This window comes from Trematomus bernacchii, unplaced genomic scaffold (genome assembly GCF_902827165.1).
Source record: "Trematomus bernacchii unplaced genomic scaffold, fTreBer1.1, whole genome shotgun sequence".
Lineage (NCBI taxonomy): Eukaryota > Metazoa > Chordata > Actinopteri > Perciformes > Nototheniidae > Trematomus > Trematomus bernacchii.
The window spans coordinates 10,810,843-10,828,578 of NW_022987313.1; the positions used below are offsets into that span (position 1 = coordinate 10,810,843).

At 41.0% G+C, this 17,736-nt stretch overlaps 1 protein-coding gene across 3 annotated transcripts in view; it reads right to left on the reverse strand.

The window, feature by feature from the left end:
• Positions 1 to 17,736, reverse strand: part of zdhhc14 (zinc finger DHHC-type palmitoyltransferase 14) — a 48,275-nt gene that overhangs the window by 12,665 nt on the left and 17,874 nt on the right. For all 3 annotated transcript variants that reach the window (XM_034149693.1, XM_034149758.1, XM_034149626.1), the window contains exons 4-6: positions 6,797 to 6,949; positions 2,153 to 2,290; positions 1,202 to 1,250 (exon numbers count right to left, since the gene is read on the reverse strand). In XM_034149693.1, coding sequence (XP_034005584.1) covers positions 1,202 to 1,250; positions 2,153 to 2,290; positions 6,797 to 6,949 — 340 coding nt within the window. The remainder of the gene's footprint in view (positions 1 to 1,201; positions 1,251 to 2,152; positions 2,291 to 6,796; positions 6,950 to 17,736) is intronic.

Below are 17,736 nucleotides of genomic sequence, written 5' to 3' on the forward strand. Positions count from 1 at the left end.
AAACTTGCTTTTTAGTTCCTGTATTTAATCCTGATTCAGAATCAAAAAAGTTCAGAAAGCCCTTTGCATTCAGTCATTAACAGTCAAATGATGTTGGTTAAAAGGAAAAGTTAATTTCCCTTTTAGCTCCGGATTGTGTGTTGGGAAGAGGTTAATACATTTGGAGTCTGGCATTAGGTGACTGCTTTCAACCTTCAGCTGTAAATCCAGGCATTAAAAATCGTAGGTCAAATTATGTGAAGCCAAACTTGACTGCAATGTCAAAATAAAGCATTTGAATTGCTTGGATTTACCACAGTCCACATGATGCCGTGCTGAGACAATAAGCTGACTTACAGGGTATTTGTAACAGCTGTAGCTTAAAACGTCTCGCACACACTTGGCACCTATCACTCTGACAGACCCGCCCTCATATCAAATCACTCTCACGACATCTCAGTGGAGGGAGAGGGGGCACGTTAGAGTCAGATGAAATCAAAGACCCACCGCGTCAATAGACAGAGGGTGTTTCTCAATCGCGAGTACGCTTGCTTGGTAGCACATGTCTGCCGAGCATCTTGCTTCAGAAGCGAGGCAAGAATACTTCCTGGCATTCGGAAAACGAAGAGTGGAACACGCTAGCAAGTGTGCAGGTGTGCGTCATATGAGAGGCCCCGCCTTACATCTTCCGCCACAGATTTGGGGAAATTGGTTCGTGCGCAAAGCATTGTGGGGATTTTAAGACCGCGAAGTCTACTCATGTGCAGACTCGATATTTCTCCAAATGGAGTACGCCGGGCTCGGTAGATTTCCAAGTATGCTGGAGATTGGAACAGTACTTTGGCGGCACTCGATGACGTAGTATGCTTGAAATAGTGGCTCTGAAGCAGCTTTACTCGTGATTGAGAAACACCCAGAGTGAGGATCTGCCTCGCGAGCTGTGTTACCCTGATGGAACAGGACTAATCAGACAAACACCCGATATGTAAGTACTATAACTGCAAAAGATGGCAGGAGCGGTTAATGAGAATGCTTTGAATAGGCACGTTATGCAAATTAATTCTGACCTACTGAATGACCTGTAAAGGCCCTCACTGGGCACTTAAGTCTAGCCACTGTGGAAAGAGAGGATATCATGGACAGACAGCAGCTAAAATCAGACAATCACACTTCACACACACATATTCCAGCATAAATGCCAAAAGGCCAAGTGAAAGGATATCTAGCAGGACTATCTTTGAGTGCTTTGAGAAACCCGTTTTGATGGGAGCCTGTGAAGAGAGAGAGAGAGACAGAGTTTACATTAGACCACTACAATGTATTTAGCCATTACACACACACACACACACACCTGCTAACACTACAGACTGTTGCAGGAATAAGTCAAACATTCAGTAAATTAGTCAGTATGTTGTTTTATCTAAACTACAATGATAAATAACCCCTTTATTAATTTTGAAGAAAAAGACAGTCACTAGCTAGTGGCCAATGAGACTACAGAGGCTGTTGGTGACATCAAACATCACGGCACCAAACACAGTAAACCTCATCTACTTAGTTGTGGTCACGTGATATAATGCGACCCACGGTGTAGTTCGTTTAGAGCGGCCCGCCAACTTTACTTCTGGTGTGAAGATGAAGGAGGAGGCAGGGGACAGAGCAAAAATTAAGTGAAGGCCTATTATAGCATGTGGCTGTAGGATTTACCTTCACTTCAACTGAACTGTCTGTCTACTGTAATCTTACAACAAGAACTGATTATGTAGTCACTGTGATATGTGTTACTTGGTCTGAGCCCCAATGGGAAAAACATATAAAAATAAACAATTGAAATTGCTGCAATGTAGTTTTAGCCAAATCTGACAGCACTAACTGACTGAACACAGCATGGTTACAATCAAAGACACACTAAAAGAAGATTAATCAGCAGTCCAACATTGATCCAATGACTATCATTTATGATACACAAGCGCACACACACACCAACACGATGGGGAGCCCAACAGTCCACCGCCTGCTCCCAGCTGGAAAGATGGTAAAGCCAGAAAGCTGCAGCTTTTCACAACGCCCACTTACAACCTGCTGGCTTGTAACACACCGAGAGCAGAGCCAGGAGGAGTGTGTGTGTCTGTACCAGCACATATCCTGTACCCCTTACCCTCAGATAACTTACGCAAAATGATGTGTGTGATGACGAAGGAGAAGATGAAGATGGTGAGGAAGGAGAGCGAGAGGATGAACATGTAGAAGAAACGGTAGTTCCTCCTTCCCACGCAGTTCCCCACCCAGGGACAGTGGTGGTCAAAACGCTCTGCATGGACGGAGAGAGAAACACACGGACGGAGGGTAAGAAACATTTATTTTGGATTCAAGAACACACACATACAAGTCTTTCCCTTTTTACAAAGAACTGCCAACAGTGACATTTCTCCAGTCTGAAGACTTTGTCATGTACATGCACTTGAGTCAGAACCCTGCCAGAAACCGGTTTTATGTACATATGGCTTAAAAATCTGGGTTATCCATAAAACCTTAATGCCCAATTAATAAAACCAGGTTTCTCATTAGGGAGACATTTAAAAAAACAACAACATAGAAACAGGTTTACTTCAGTGCATGTAAACACAAACGATGAGTACGGAGCTGTGGGAAATCAGGATGTGTCCCTCTGGGTCTTGGCACAAAAATATACACATTCTTCACATAGTTTATATAAATAGCCAGTTTGCACAAACTAATAAAAGTTACAGGCCAAACATGACTGTATGGCTGAAAACTCTGCAAGGTTACGTAGGTAAAGGAGCACTTGCAGGGTAACGTGTCTTCGGTAAGACCTACATTTAGAAATAGCAAAAATGAAGTAAAAAAGATCAAATAAAAGTGTTGTTCAGACTGCCTTCAATAAAGATCAGGCAGACAGGGAGGGATACGTTGACACTGATGCGCTGTCAGCCACCTTGGTACAGACTGTGCAGCTGAACAGGCTGTTATTGTGTTTGAACAGAGGAGCCTCTTCATCTGAATGTATCCGAGTTGTTTAGGTAAATAAATGAATGTCTGGAATTTAGAAATACTTGCTGCAAAGTACCTGAAATATGTATTTGAATACAACCTGAAGTGAATTAAATAAATGTAATCTGAAATGCTTTCAGGTGATAATTAATGGTATTTCAATCAAAGAAACAGAGCTCCAGCACACTTATCTTTTCACTGATTGTAAAAGCGTCGAAGGCTTATTGTGAGCGCTGTTATTCAATCAGTCCACAATCCTATCTCTGACAGTGACGACTGGCTGTGCAAGGCGGTAGCTACTTAACTAATTAATTAAGAGTCATTATTTGTTTAGTGAAGTGAAATTACCTGCTTTTGTCTTCATTAATCAAAGCCTGGTAGAGGTGTGACTGTGAGACGAAGAGATGAAAGGGGACAAAACTAACTCTGGTCAAATGGGATTATCACAGCCTGCAGCTATGGCGATAAATATTAAGTGACCAACCCTCCTAGGAGATGTTCTTCTGTATGTGTTTATAATAATGAATGTATTTAGTGCTCAAAGCCCTTTATATTACATATTTCATATATCAGATATGTAATACATCAATACTGTGGACAATACCCACAGGAGCAATTGAGGGGGGTCAGGGCGGGATGGAGCTGGTGTTCGCCTGATCTGATGATGAGTGCACTAGCCCACTACCCTGCTTATCTCCATGTGTCAATGATAGGATTTCTAAAGAATAAGTCCATGATTTTCAAGAAATATAAGACTAAAACAACTCTAAAAAATGACAGAAGCAGGTTTGTTGTGAGTTTCATTTTCAACCATGCTAAGAAAGACAACCAATGGATAACAGGTGTGTCAGCTGAAGGCTTATTAGCATCATCCCGTCGGTGATGGCTTCAAAGCAAAACCAAAAGCTCGCACAAGCAACTCTAAAGGTTTCATAATGATCTAATATATTCTTAATTATGGGCCAATTTTATTTTGTTGTATTTTATTGTTTGCTTACATAGCACTATATTTCCCCAAGAGTGCCATTACATCTTCATCTAATGTCTTTAATTAGGCAAATCAGGGGCAAAAGCAGCAGCAGACAGACCTTAAATCCCTCTAAAAATCAATCACTAAAATCCCAACCCTCTGCCCACACAACCACTAATATTTATCAACAACTGGAATTCAAAACTAGTGTTCATTTCGTTGACTAAAACTATGACGAAATATGTTCGTCAACGACCTTTTTTCCCATGACTAAAACGAGACGGCACCGACGGCAGTAAACAATAACTGTAACGAAATCATCATGAAATATCGTTGACGAAAAGTGACGAGACGAAAATGTAGTTTACTAAATAAAAACTATGCCAAAATCTCTCTTTACTTTCGTTGATGAAGAATGAGGAGACGAAATATTATCAAAGATAACGTTACATCTCTGATAGTCAGTTTTTCTCCCAGCAGTTCCATTTCCGGTGCTGCGGCTGGGCAGCAGCTGTGTGTCTGTGCTGCGCGCGGCGGTACATTTGAATTACACCGGGCAGCGGCACAATATGAACTGTCAGGAAGACTCGGGTCTAACTCATGGTCTAACTAACCTTATTTAACAGAAAATAAAATGGCAACAACAGGGCCCAAATTATTGGGTTTGGACTAGTTTGACTGAAATGTTATAATCTGATGACTAAAAAAGACTCAACAGTTTTCATTGACAAAAAGTAGACTAAAATAATGAGTTTTCTAACTAAATGCTCAGACTTTTAGTCGACTAAAACTTGACTAAATAAAAACAGGATGAAGGCGACTAAATATGACTAAAACTAAAAAGGAAATTTAACACAGGACTCAGACTAAAACTAAATAAAAAAAATAGCTGACGAAATTAAAACTATTCAAAACACCAACAGTGAGACCATGTAAGACATTAATACAGTATATACTGTGAGGAGAAACTAAGAGGAGGGCAAAGCGAAGATGTGTGTGTCATAATTCTGCACTCTTATAAACTTCTTCTAGCACTCCCACGGGGATAACCCTTTTAAAAAGGAAGAGCCTCCACCATATTCTTATGCTGCACTTCCAAAAGGGAGGCCCTATCCATCCTGCCTGCTAACTTATTTAAGAGCTTGATAGGCCCCTGGCACATGGCCCCTGGGGTAGACACAGAAGTAAAGGGACAGGGGACGCACTCGTACCACTTTTTCACTGCCAATGTGAGCCACATGTCCAGGTAAAGAGCAAGTGTCAAGTTCTTTTGTTGCTACTGATTATCACAAAGTTAAAATAAAAACATGAATAGGATTTCCCTTGCTTTACAGTCTTTGGAAAGGGCCAGAAAACTTTGAGAGCTGAGGGGATAAAAGTCTTTATAAAAGAGACAATAGTCCAACTATGTGTGTCTATTTCTCCTTCTTCATTTCCCTCCCATCTGTGGTTCTCAACTTCCATAACACAAAAAAAACTATTTAAACCTCATCTCCAAGGATTTTGGATTCATTTTATCCCGCCGTTCAGTATCCATGATTGGTCTGAAAAAGTCTAAAAAGACAGTTGCTGTAATTATACCGGCTTATACGTGTCACTCGTTTATTTTACTCTGTTTTAATGCAGGATGTCTTGAGTTCGAGTAAGATTTAAATTAAAAAGTGAGCTCTACCAGTTTCATCTTGGAATCTAACAACCCACCTCAAATGTGCACAAAAACTCTTTGTTTGTAAAATGACTGCCCTCCCATCTTTTTGTTCAGCTGCCAGTCTGTCTTCCTTCCTGCCAGCGTGCATCTGCCGCCTCTGATTACCACATCTGTATCTTGTTTCCTGTGTTTACTACTTCCTCATCTTATTCTCCCTGGCTTTCTGTCAGCCCCACTTCTGACAGGAGAACAGACATTCAGAGAAGGAGAACAAAACCCCTGATGAGAAAGATACAGACCTGTGTGTCTGTATCTTTTCATACATTGCCTCTATGCTCTTCACGTTGTCTCCAGAGATGGGGCATGTGGTTGTGAAGAGCAGCAAAACTCAGCTATTATGTTGCCATTTTCTTTCTGTTGTTGTCTTTGTAACTATTCCCTCCCTCTCCTCAGTGTGGATGTGGATGCCTCCAAGCATATGTACTGTATATTCCCGGTGGATTTGCATCATAAACTAAACATTTGTCTTGCCTTGTGTTCTCATCTCAGTTTTTGTTAAATCGGGTTAACCACGATATTTCCGACTTGTCTGAATTGTGTGGATTTTAAATGTATGTTTATGTGCAGGTTTGGGGCGGGGGGGGGGGTGAGGCAGCAGTGTATCTGTTCATCAGATCTATACGGACCCATTTTTAATACACATCAATAGATAGGAGGTGTTTTCATTAACTGGATATAACTATGGCTTGGTGATTGTCTGCTTCTTGGCTGGTGTATGCCAGTCTTTCTTTACTTTTTCCCCTTTCTCTAACTAACAGTGCTGCTATTGGCCGTGGAAGAAGAAGTAGGCTACTCAAAACTTGTTTTTCTAAGTAGAGCTATCGACTTCTAATAATAAAATGTTTAATACTATATGCAAAGACCTGCAATTACATCTTAATTTAAGGGGAAGAGTGAAAGAATGACATTATCGGCACCATGTTCTTTAGTTACAAAGTACGTTCCTCTGAAGAAGCAGATCCCTATAGTAAAGCCTAGTTTAGTATATTGTAATAATGGTAAAATGGTCTGCACTTGTTCTAGTAAGTTCTCTAAACAAATGCAGTACAAATGCAGTGACGGAAAGGGTGCCAAGCATCTCAGCCAAGCATGCAAGCTCGCAGCCAGTGAATATCACTTTCACTCACCCACACAGTTGTCACAGAGGCTGCAGTGAGAGGCACGTGGTGGTCTGAAGATTTTGCAGGTGAAGCAATACTTCAGCTTGACTGTCTGGCCGTTGATTACCACCTCCTTCGTCCTGGGAGGAGGCCTGTAGCCCGTACTGCCATTAGCCACATCTTAGGAAGAGCAAAGAGGGAGAAAAACAAGAGAATCTTAGGAATAAAGCAAATGACTGTACAGTGTTTCACTCTAGCCACATACTTCAGTATAGTACTCTGCATGCGACATTGATGATGCAGGTGTGTTATGAATATGCCAAGGCCATGTTGACGTTAAAGACTTAAATGCAATTAAAGATAGTAGGATAGGTGTCAGTATGAAATCCAACATGGACACCACACGAAGAAAATCACCCAATCTTACAGGTGATAAGCTAGAAAATAAAGTAAGTAACAATTACTGTAATTTAGGGTTACGTTTGAAAAACCTACTGAATGCTGAATGACTGAAAATGGATTTAAACCATAAACAATGTTATAGTTCATAATGCTTTTACTCTTTATTAGGCGTAGCACTGCTCAGCTGCCCCTTCATTTCATACTGCATGGATAATGCAGCCCAAACAGTGAAGAGCAGCACACTAAAAGGCCACGAGCTACTAATGGCTAGCAATTTACATTTGTAATGTAATGCAGTCTCGCTAGAATACATGTCTGCCTACAAAACTCTAAAAAAATAACAATCTATAAAGAATTCCATGCTTGAATCATTATTTATTTAGCATAATCAAATGGTATTTGTAAAATCAGCCACTTGAGGAACGATAAAAAGGTGTAGATAAATAAAGGTCTTTATGGATTTTACTGTCGAGGTGCAGTGTGTTCAGGTTGTCTGCTTTAATTTGTCTCGAGACTCATGAATCTCAACCAGGCTTTGGTGAAGCAAAATCTTTACTGATCTGCAATTATCTTTAGCTCTGATAAAAGCCACATGTCATGATAACAGTAGCACTGACAACCCACACGGCTCATTATATTTAATTGGCCCCACCATTGTAGCTCTTTTGTATGAGCTATACGAATACAGTGTCAAACTTGCTAACCGGAACCAACCCTTTGTGCTGCAGATAAAACACTACCTCTTCTTTTCTGAGTCACAGTCAGCTGCTACAGAGACTTGTAGTTCAGGTAGTCTAGAATTCAACATGCACTTAACACCACAATCCTCAGACTGTCATACAAAAAGAGAAAATGGTGGTTAAGTCCTCTGAATGGCTCTTGGTGGAGTAAGACAGCAGTGATGCCAGGCTTAACGGTAAGGATGAGAGCAATGATAGTGATTTGGAAAAAAGGTAGAAGCTGCATCCTATTATTGCTCAGCCTGCTTTGAGCACTCTCACGCACCCTGACAGTAGGACAAAGTGTGTGTAGGAAGATCATTTACACAGAAGCCTGTAGCATTGCTAACAGAGTGGTATATGTTTGATAGAGGGGAGGGGGGTGTATAGGGCCTGAGAGGCTTGTGTGGGTGTTTGACATTTCTAAAGGAGAGCAGAGGAAATGCAGTTCTGCTGTATTGGATTTGTCTCTAATGTGGACCATGGCTACAGAGCACTCTCCCTTCTTCTCTCCGGCAGTGGCTCAGTCAGTAGGGGCTTGGACTGTGAGCCGTAGGGTCGCCGGTTCAAGTCCCAGAACAGACCTAAATATGGAGTGTGGACTGCTACTTGGAGAGGTCCCAGTTCACCTTCTGGGCTCTGCCGTGGTGCCCTTGAGCAAGGCACCGGACAACCCCCATCCCCCCCACTCCCATAGCTCCCCGGGCGCAGTACAATAGCTGCCCACTGCTCCTAGTACTAGACTCCTGGTACTAGGATGGGTTAAATGCAGAGAACAAATTTCACTGTGTGTGCTGTGTGCTCTGCATGTGTGACCATTAAAGAGGGGTTTCATCGCTCTGATTCTATTCTATAAACTCTCTGTATCCTCTCTGCAGGCTCCACTGAGGGAGACAACACATGAGGTGTACACATTTCAAAGCAGAATCCAACTAACAGTGTTAAAATACTAGGAAAAAGTTCCATTGTTTTTGGTATTCAGAGCGAAGTAAAACATCTTGGCATATAAACTTCTATCAGCTGAAATAAAGAGCCATAACATTGAACTGTAGGTTCCTTCTCAAGCAATGTAGAATTAAAAAGTATTCCAACAAATATGTTAAATTAACAGTAATTGGAAGCTATATTATCCATTTGAGAGTAAAATCTACAGGAAGTCAAAAATAATTGCTGCAAAAACAAAATGCCATTGCTAGTTACATCTATATCAAATTCAGTTGGACTAACGTTGCATGAACAGCCGTCAACTTATAGTCAATCCTTAAATTATTGACTCTAAATACCAGTATGTCCACACACAATCCTGTTAATCAACTGTGGTCACACCTTAAGTACAACTCAGCCAGTCCTTCAACATTCAGTACACTGGTTCAAGATGCCTGCGCTAAAGTAGTGTGTGAGTGGGGGGTGTCAAAAGTAGCTTTACTGCTGAACAAAACCATTTGTTCACTGCCATCCAAAACTTAGCCTTACATCAGTGTCTAGAGGGAAATCTCTCAGAGAGATAGACCTAGCCAAAGAGCTTCAAGCTTCAACAATATAAGGCCAGGAAGTAAACTAGGAGGTGATGTAATGGATACAGACTAGGGATGGGAATTTGAAGGCAAATGAATATTCAACCCCCAAAAAAACGGTTAACCGATATGTACATATCCTATAAAAAAAATATTTTTGAGGAATTTTTTTTGCAGAATGCAGCTATTCAATACATGAAGAATTTCAAATATTCGAATATTCGATTAATCATTCCCATCCCTAATACAGACACACTCGGTACTAAGGCTGTCACAAGAAGGGATTCTTCTATGCTAGGTCGCTGCCAGCCAACGTTAGGTTATGGACGCACCCCATTTTATCCCTGATAATTGTGCACGGCAAACAACAAATCGGTGTTGAAATCAATTAAAGCTTGTTAACCTCAGCTGATATGGTCCATAGAGATGCATCATGGTGTGTTAAAGCTCTATACTGTAAACATTATAATTGGGTAAAGGTATTTGTGCAATATGTGCAATATACATATATGCCGTTAATAACTGTGCAATATATACCCGGCTGCTAAATCCTCAGAACAGGATGTGTATTTTGTAAATTGTGTAACTTTTTTTTATTATAATTTTGTTATCTTTAATACTTTTTTATGCAAGCTGTCTTTGGCTCTTTTCTGCTGTAACAATGTACATTTCCCCTCTGTGGGACTAATAAAGGTATTCCGATTCATGTAAATGGGATCTATTGTTGTCGTTTCTTTTAACCATGGTATCGATCGAGAATAATGACCTTTTACTGCTACTGGTATTGACTAATACTTTTCTGGTATCACGACACCCTACTCAATACCCACTAACACCCTCATGCAAAAAGCTATACAAGGATTAAATGTCAGCTAACCTGTGGTAGGTGTTAGATGTTCAGAAATAAATACTAAAAAATAAAATAACTGATATCCTGCTTGTATGTGGAGGAGTGAAACTGCACAGTCACAGATAGTAGAACATATGATAATAGGTGACATACAGAATAACTGACCTCCACCCGCCTGCTAAGATGTAGGACTAAAACCAGAGAGACACAAGCTAGTTCTGTTCAGACGAGCAACAATTTCAATACAGCTGACTAGACAAAAACAGTTTGAACACAATATGAGAAAGTCTAGTAAAATAAAAAAACGTATCTACTCCAATATTATACAGGATTTTAAATAGAAAGACCATCTTTTTCTAAACACCAAAAGAGTGTGGTTCAGCATCAAACAGTATCTGATGCTGGTGTTAGAGAGAGGGTTTCACAAACACTGAGATATGGCCCTGTGAAGTCTCTTGAAAGCCACAGTGGAAAGTTAAAGGTGAGTTTTCTAAACCGAACCATTCTCAACATGATGGGTGACAAAATGCGTTTAATCTGGTAACCGAACCAGTTGTATACTTTTGTTTGCATATATTGAATTTGCATATTAATGAAAACCCAAAAGCCAAGTCAAAAGCAGAGCAAGAAAAACCCCCTGCAATCAATTTATCAGATTTCCCTATTTACACGTGGCTTATACAGCAGTGCTTTTTATTCACCTTAATAAATAACAGAAAAATAATGTCCAAAACGTGCTGCAAAAAATAACCAGCGGCTTTTATTTCAGGGTGTTTTGCCGAGTGTGAATGCTGGGTTAACTGCTGCAATTAAATGGTCAATATATCACTACCTGTCGGCTCCGTTTCTTTCACCGGTGCTTCTTATCTCGTAGTCTTGCTTAGTGTGGTTCTAATCTCTAAAGTGAGAGTCATATTAATTGTATGTAAGCCATGAAGGACAACCTTTAAACCACTCCGAATTGTATTCATGTCACTCTAACTTCTAAAGATTATCTGATGGTGAAATGGGTGCTAATCACTGGTCAACTTGATAAGCATTTTTTTCAAGGGATTATTTAGTCTAACACAAGAGTATAATTCAAAATTGCATATAAATACATCGTTCCACAATAGGTTATATCTCTTCACTGACAAATGTATGTGGATGGTAATTGTAATGTTGAGTGCATTGCCCTGCTAGTGTATAGAGTAAGGCATGAGGGGAAGTGGTAAAGAACTGTGTGGGAAAAGTGGTTACAGCTCAAAACAACCACTAGTTTGTCTGCTATTGTTTTATTTACATGTAAAGTAAATCAGATCAGTTTTTTTTTTTTTAAATGCACCATGCTGTGTTTTGAGCAGGTAATTGACTTCATCAAGTGATACAAAAACATCCTTAACTGGATTTTATTAACCTTCAACAAGTGTTGCTTGTAGTGGATTTATCTGAACAGAACACTTTGGCTCTGGAAATACACTGAAGAGGAGTTTCCTATCTGACCTTGCTCTGAAACAAGCCAAGAAAAGTAACACCTGGCACGCAGTGGAGTGAATCCTTTTCAAGTTAAAGCTATTCAAACACGACTCATCGAGAAGCGTCACAGAATGGTCAGCCTTGAACATATACTTCCGAGGATTTAAAAAACTATACGTTTGTTGGAAGCCATTTGAATAGTGCCAGTGATTTTTCAGAGGAACATAACATTTCTGATTGGTTTCTCTGAAAACCTGGTATTTGGAGCATCATTTAGAATGTGGCCAGAACACAGCAGCAATAGTGTGGGCCGACCAAACATTTCTACGACTACTGGGACTGTTTCTGTTTCTGTGAGCTTTGCCAATAACCTCAACACAGTGTTATGTATGAGGCGTACCCAACAGCCACCACTGACCTTGAGGGCAGATAAAAAGACCAAAACACAAAACAAAGTGAAATGAACACATAGCTGAACTGCACACTTCGGCAGCTGTAAGGACATATTACTCACACAAAGCTTATCCAGACATTATTCATAAAATATATAACACGACACCATTTTCTTTCGTGCTCCTTTGTTTGAAAAAAACTGAGCACATGAAATTAAAATGCTCAACATCTCTCCGCTGTACGCAATCTTTGGTTAATTGTCCCCCACTTCAGATTGTGTCACTGCGAGCTGAACTGACAAAGGCCTTGGCAAAGACCATGAGGAATGGGTTCAATAGTCTGGATCAGTGAGGTGGGTCTGTCTGAGTGAAGGATGACAGGTGAGGGCATGGTCAGGTATTGGAAGAGCCCAGAATATGTCAGCAGAGAGCACAGAAGCACAAAACAGCTGCTGCAAAGGCGAATAGACAAAGATAATTCAAAGAAAATGATGACTAAAAGGCATTACTGGTCATGTGGTAGTCTTTACTGTGACCTTATCTGATCCTGTGTACAGTGTTAGCTTTCCTGCACAGTGTCATTGAAGTGCATTAAACTAAAAGGTGTTTGTTTGGGATTAAGAAAGATGGCTTAATGCAGGCATAATGGATAAGGCAAGAGAGTGAATAATCAGCATATTGGGTCAACCCAGGCCAATGTAATTACTCCACAACATGTTTGTTTTCATCGTCTCCAATAAAATAGATCTAGAGTGACTATTCCTGTACATCCAGCAGCTCCGTCAACCACTGATTCTATTTGCCTCCATCTCTTTCCTGTCCATGTCACTGGGGAAAACCTAAGAGTGAGGGAATACTGATAGGAAAGAGACTTATTTTGCCCAAGGCACCCTAAAGAGTGGGAAATGACTCTTTACAGCACACATGATTGGTAGGTGTAGGAGAGGCTTCACGTTGTATAAGGTGTGGATAAACATACGACTATGTTACACAACTCTGTCCTGGATGTTTGGGGGGGGGTTGGCAAGCAGATGTTAAATGATGAAAGCTTCACTTCAGTAAGGAAGCCCAAGATAAAAGTTATCCATTAATGAACACAAGCCACACCTGGCACATTTACTTGCACGTTGAAATTAAAGCAACATTATGTTTGTTACATAAAAAAAATGGTGCCTTGTCTGTGCTCACACTGAGTCACTTTGGATCAGGGGAATGCTGGCAGGTGTCTGTCGTGCCAGAACAAGAGCCAGTTGAGAGGGAAACAGATCCAGGTTCAGCGGCCTCTTCAGTCTAGTAATGGCGCGTTTCCACTACAGCGCGGAGCACGGTTTAAGAGGGCTGTGACGTCAGCGGCCCGTTTTTGGTTGCGTTTCCACTTGGCCTAGTACCGGCCGGCGGGTCCGAATTCACAGTTTTTCTGGCCTCATAAAATCGTGGGTCTAGGGCCAGAGACAACGAGGCTGAGTCGGGCTGAGTATGCTAAACTAGAGAGAGAATCGCTGGCAAGGGGGCTACAACTACAACAAGGTGGACATATTTGACCGTGATTTAATTGTAATTAACAACATAGTAACAACATACTGATACCGGTTAGTAAAAACCATGAATTAATGCTTTGACAAGTCTGCAGACAGACGGCAGGCGAAAAACCTTTTAAAATGCGTGTTGTCTAAATGGAGATCGGCTAAGCGAACGCAGTATATGCTCCGACCGTCCACACTCACAACAACGGCCTATACAGACATAAATAAAGCAGCGACTGTATTCGCCATGACACAGGCAGTCTGTGGTTTGTACTTGTTTAACTTTTGTCTAGTTTCTGAACAGATATGAGGAGCTGTGAGCTCTGAGTGCTAACAGCTAACGGCTGTGTTGTTTTTCTGGGGTTCTCATTGAAGATGACGTCACGGCTCCGCCTACACTGCGTTACTATAGATACTACCCCAGTTCCTAAACTGGAAATGCGCCATAAAGTGAGCCAGTCCTAACGAGGCCTAGCCATACCGAGCGAGGCCGAGCGAGGCCGTGTAGTGGAAATGCGCCATAAGTAAATCCACTGGCTTGCCATCGCTTCTGCTTTTGCACTTGCTTGATGTTTGGCTAGTTTTAATTATTCAATAGTAATGTCCGCTAAACTATTCCAGCCTTGCAGACATGCAAAAATAAGAGGATAAGCTGAGGTCCATATACAATCTATTCACAAATGTAAAAGTTGAGATGTCAAGTGGCTTAGTTTTAGAGCCTCTTTCAACTGACTGCACACCTATTTCCTAATCAGCCAATTGAATAACAATGAAGTCAAACATGAATGTGACCTAGGGGAGACTGAGGGGAGACGAGGGAGAAAGAGAGTCACAGCAGCGATTTCAGTACCAGCGTGATTTATGACTGGACTGTCATTCAAAGCAAGGTATTAATTCATTATTTACTGCAACAGGGCCAACTTCTCAGCACTATGTCAAACAGGCATGCGGTATATCGTCTTAGCAAGGGCAAAAGGGGCTGTCAGTCGAGTTAAAGGGACTGCACCTCTGATACTCACCAGCACTGTGCAAAACCACATCTTTGCATTCTGGCTGATATATTTAAGTGTTTTAAATTTCTAGGTTTGGAGGCCAACAGGATGTAAGAATCAATACAATCGAGTGGACTGCACCATCTTTGACCATAAATTCAAATTGGTGCCATCTTTTTGATGTTTAGTGGCATTTTACAGAACAATGGTCAGCATTTAGGTTATACAAACGCCAAGGAAATAAGAAGCCACCCCTTACGTCTTGTGATGTTGAAGACATCAACTCCTAATAACAGTAAACGTTTATGTATTCATGATTCAGTCTCACATTTGCCTCCAGGCACAGAAAGCTACAACAAACCAACAAGGTGCTAAACTCCGACAAGCATGTTTGCAGCGTCCTATGGCCACAGGGAGAGGAAGCTGAAGCTAATGTGATTAGGATAGACCTCATTTGAATGGCTTGTGTTCGTCTCTCTGGTGATGGCTGTGTATTAGAGTTTGGCATCTCAATTAAGATTCTGGCAAGCACACTGACAAAAGCAGTCCCAACAAAAGATTTCACAACAAACTATAAATAACAACAAATATAAAACACATAATTAAAACAGGATGCAACTCAAATGATGATGCAGGTTTAATGATTTGCTTTGCCAATTAAAGGATAAGGTATAGGAACACTTTAATAACAAAAAGACAAATAAATGTCTGAGATTTGCCAATACCTGGTTAAAACTTAATATGTTTGCTATGCAACTTGGTATGAAAAATCACATTTCATTTCCCCATATTGCTCTAATAACAGCTTATACATCGCCACTAGGACTTTTAAAGAGTCTAAAAAGTGTATAATCCAAACACAATGCGTATATCTGATGGCAATAGCAACAGCGTGTCTGGCTTTTAAAGCTTCCACAAGCAGCCAATCACACACTACACAATTTTTAGAGTTGAAGTAGCCAGGGTACACTACCAGCAGTGAATTGGTGCCAAAACAAAGCAGTGGGTCGCACTCCCAGCCCCAAGGAAAATAAAAGACTACCATTCTGCACATACCTGGGTAAATCCTGTGCTATAGTATAATACTTTGTCTACAGAAGCTTCAGGTTTGGGGAACATACACAAAAATATATACAGAAAAAATGAAGCACAAGTCCCCACCTTCAACCACTCCATATTGACAGCTCCTTCAGTCAGGAAATGCCTAAATGTCATTGCATCCTCTGATGTGCACATTCTTCCTGCAGCAGCTTGAGCTCTAAGCCTCCAAAATCTCTTCCCTCTGCTGGCCTCGGGGCTGGCTGGCAGCTTTGGAAAAACCAAGTGGCTGCCTTGACATTCACCAGCCATCTTGGACCATATTAGGTGGAAGGAAGGAAACAGGCAGCTCGGACCATCTCTCACTCCGATTAATGCTTCAGAGAGCATTTTGGATTTGGCGTGTGCGGTAGCTGAATTGATGCCAGCCTGTCTAATCCTGACATATTGGGCATCAAAATGCAGCACACTGAAGAGAAATCAACCCTTGTCTCCATCTCAAGCAGAGATAAACAACAAGCTGCGCTAGCTTTCCTGAACCCACACTCTTTTCCCCAGCCCTTTTCAGGTGCAAACAGTATTTCTGCAGCATTAGGATTGGCAAGCTACTGAGAAAGATACCATACTATGTTTTATATAGTATAGTATATGATGCAAACATGCCGTATTTTATATTGTTTACAGTAGGCTGTGCTTGAGATCACCCACTCTAACCTCATTTCCACAGAGATTTGGCAGACTATAGAGCTATCTGTTTGAAATGATGACAGTGGAGGCTTAGCCATTAGCTTTTACTCCTAAAGTGAAGGGAGCACGAGAGACCTTGATGTACAGATATCATGTCCCCTGATGTTTAGTCAACAGATCAATAGGAGCAGTGTTGAACTTGAGCCTTGAAAACATCATCATGTATTTATGAGGCTAATGGTGAAATGCAAAACATCTTAGTCTACTGGTGGCTCAAGTATTTAAGGAACCTGAAGAGCCTTCACCTCAGCCTCAAACTTGTTTTAATTCAAAAAGCAACACAAATACAGAGAAAACGTATGCAGAAGAGGCATACAAAATAAACAAAGCCTGAAGTGGTAAAGAGCCATTACATTATTGCAGCACTGACATGTGAAAAAGCTACTGATGCTCACTAAGTCTGTCAGCTGCTCCCTTATTGCCAGTGTCTCCAACTTTACATAAAAACTAATTGGTTGAAAAATCTGAAGTGAAAAGGAAGGTTTCAGTCGAATGAGAAAGAAAATGCGGGAGTGAGTCCTGACAGTTAAGCAGAGACACTACTTTAAAAAGACCGACAGAAAGAAAAAGAGCAATAAGCGACTTTAGGAATAAAACATGTCTACATACTTTTCGAAAATGCAGTAACAATTACCAGTAGCCTAATTCTGATATTCCTAGATTAAGGACACAAACCACCTGAAGTATTTATGTTTGTGTGTGTACAAAACGATCACGCCATTACAAGCCAAGCTCTTTCAAATGGAAGATAATGGGAACTGTAATGGCACCGACAATAAAGCAGTCTATTAGTCTACTGGCAGCCATGGGATGGCTTTGGATGTTTCAGGGAAAGGCAACAAATACTTTAGGGCATCGCAACTAAAGGCCATTCTCCAATTGAATTGTTTCTATCTGTATTTCTGTCTGAATGCATGGGTTAGTGGGTCCCTGGACTCCATTGCAAAGCTGTGTCGAGGCCCTGCAAACACACATGGCCGCCATTAAACTAGGGAGACAAATGTTACAATAAAGAACCAACTAATTCCCCTTAGTGAAATCTGTTCTAGCATTTCACCACCCGTGAACACACAGATTTAGCTTCAGGCAACCAACAACAACAACAAGACAACAGTGTGTGTCTGAACAATAGATCCTGGTCGAGAAACAGCCGATTGCTGTGCATGGAAACGCAGAGCACCGAAGCCAATTGGGAGGAAGGGATGGCAGAGAGGGTGGCAGAGTGTGGTATTTAGGTCAACATTGTTTATGTCTCCAGCTCTTAATTTGTTTATCCTCTGAAAAAAAAGATGCTTGCCAATATAGCATGGTACGTTTGCACAGTGCCGTTTCGGC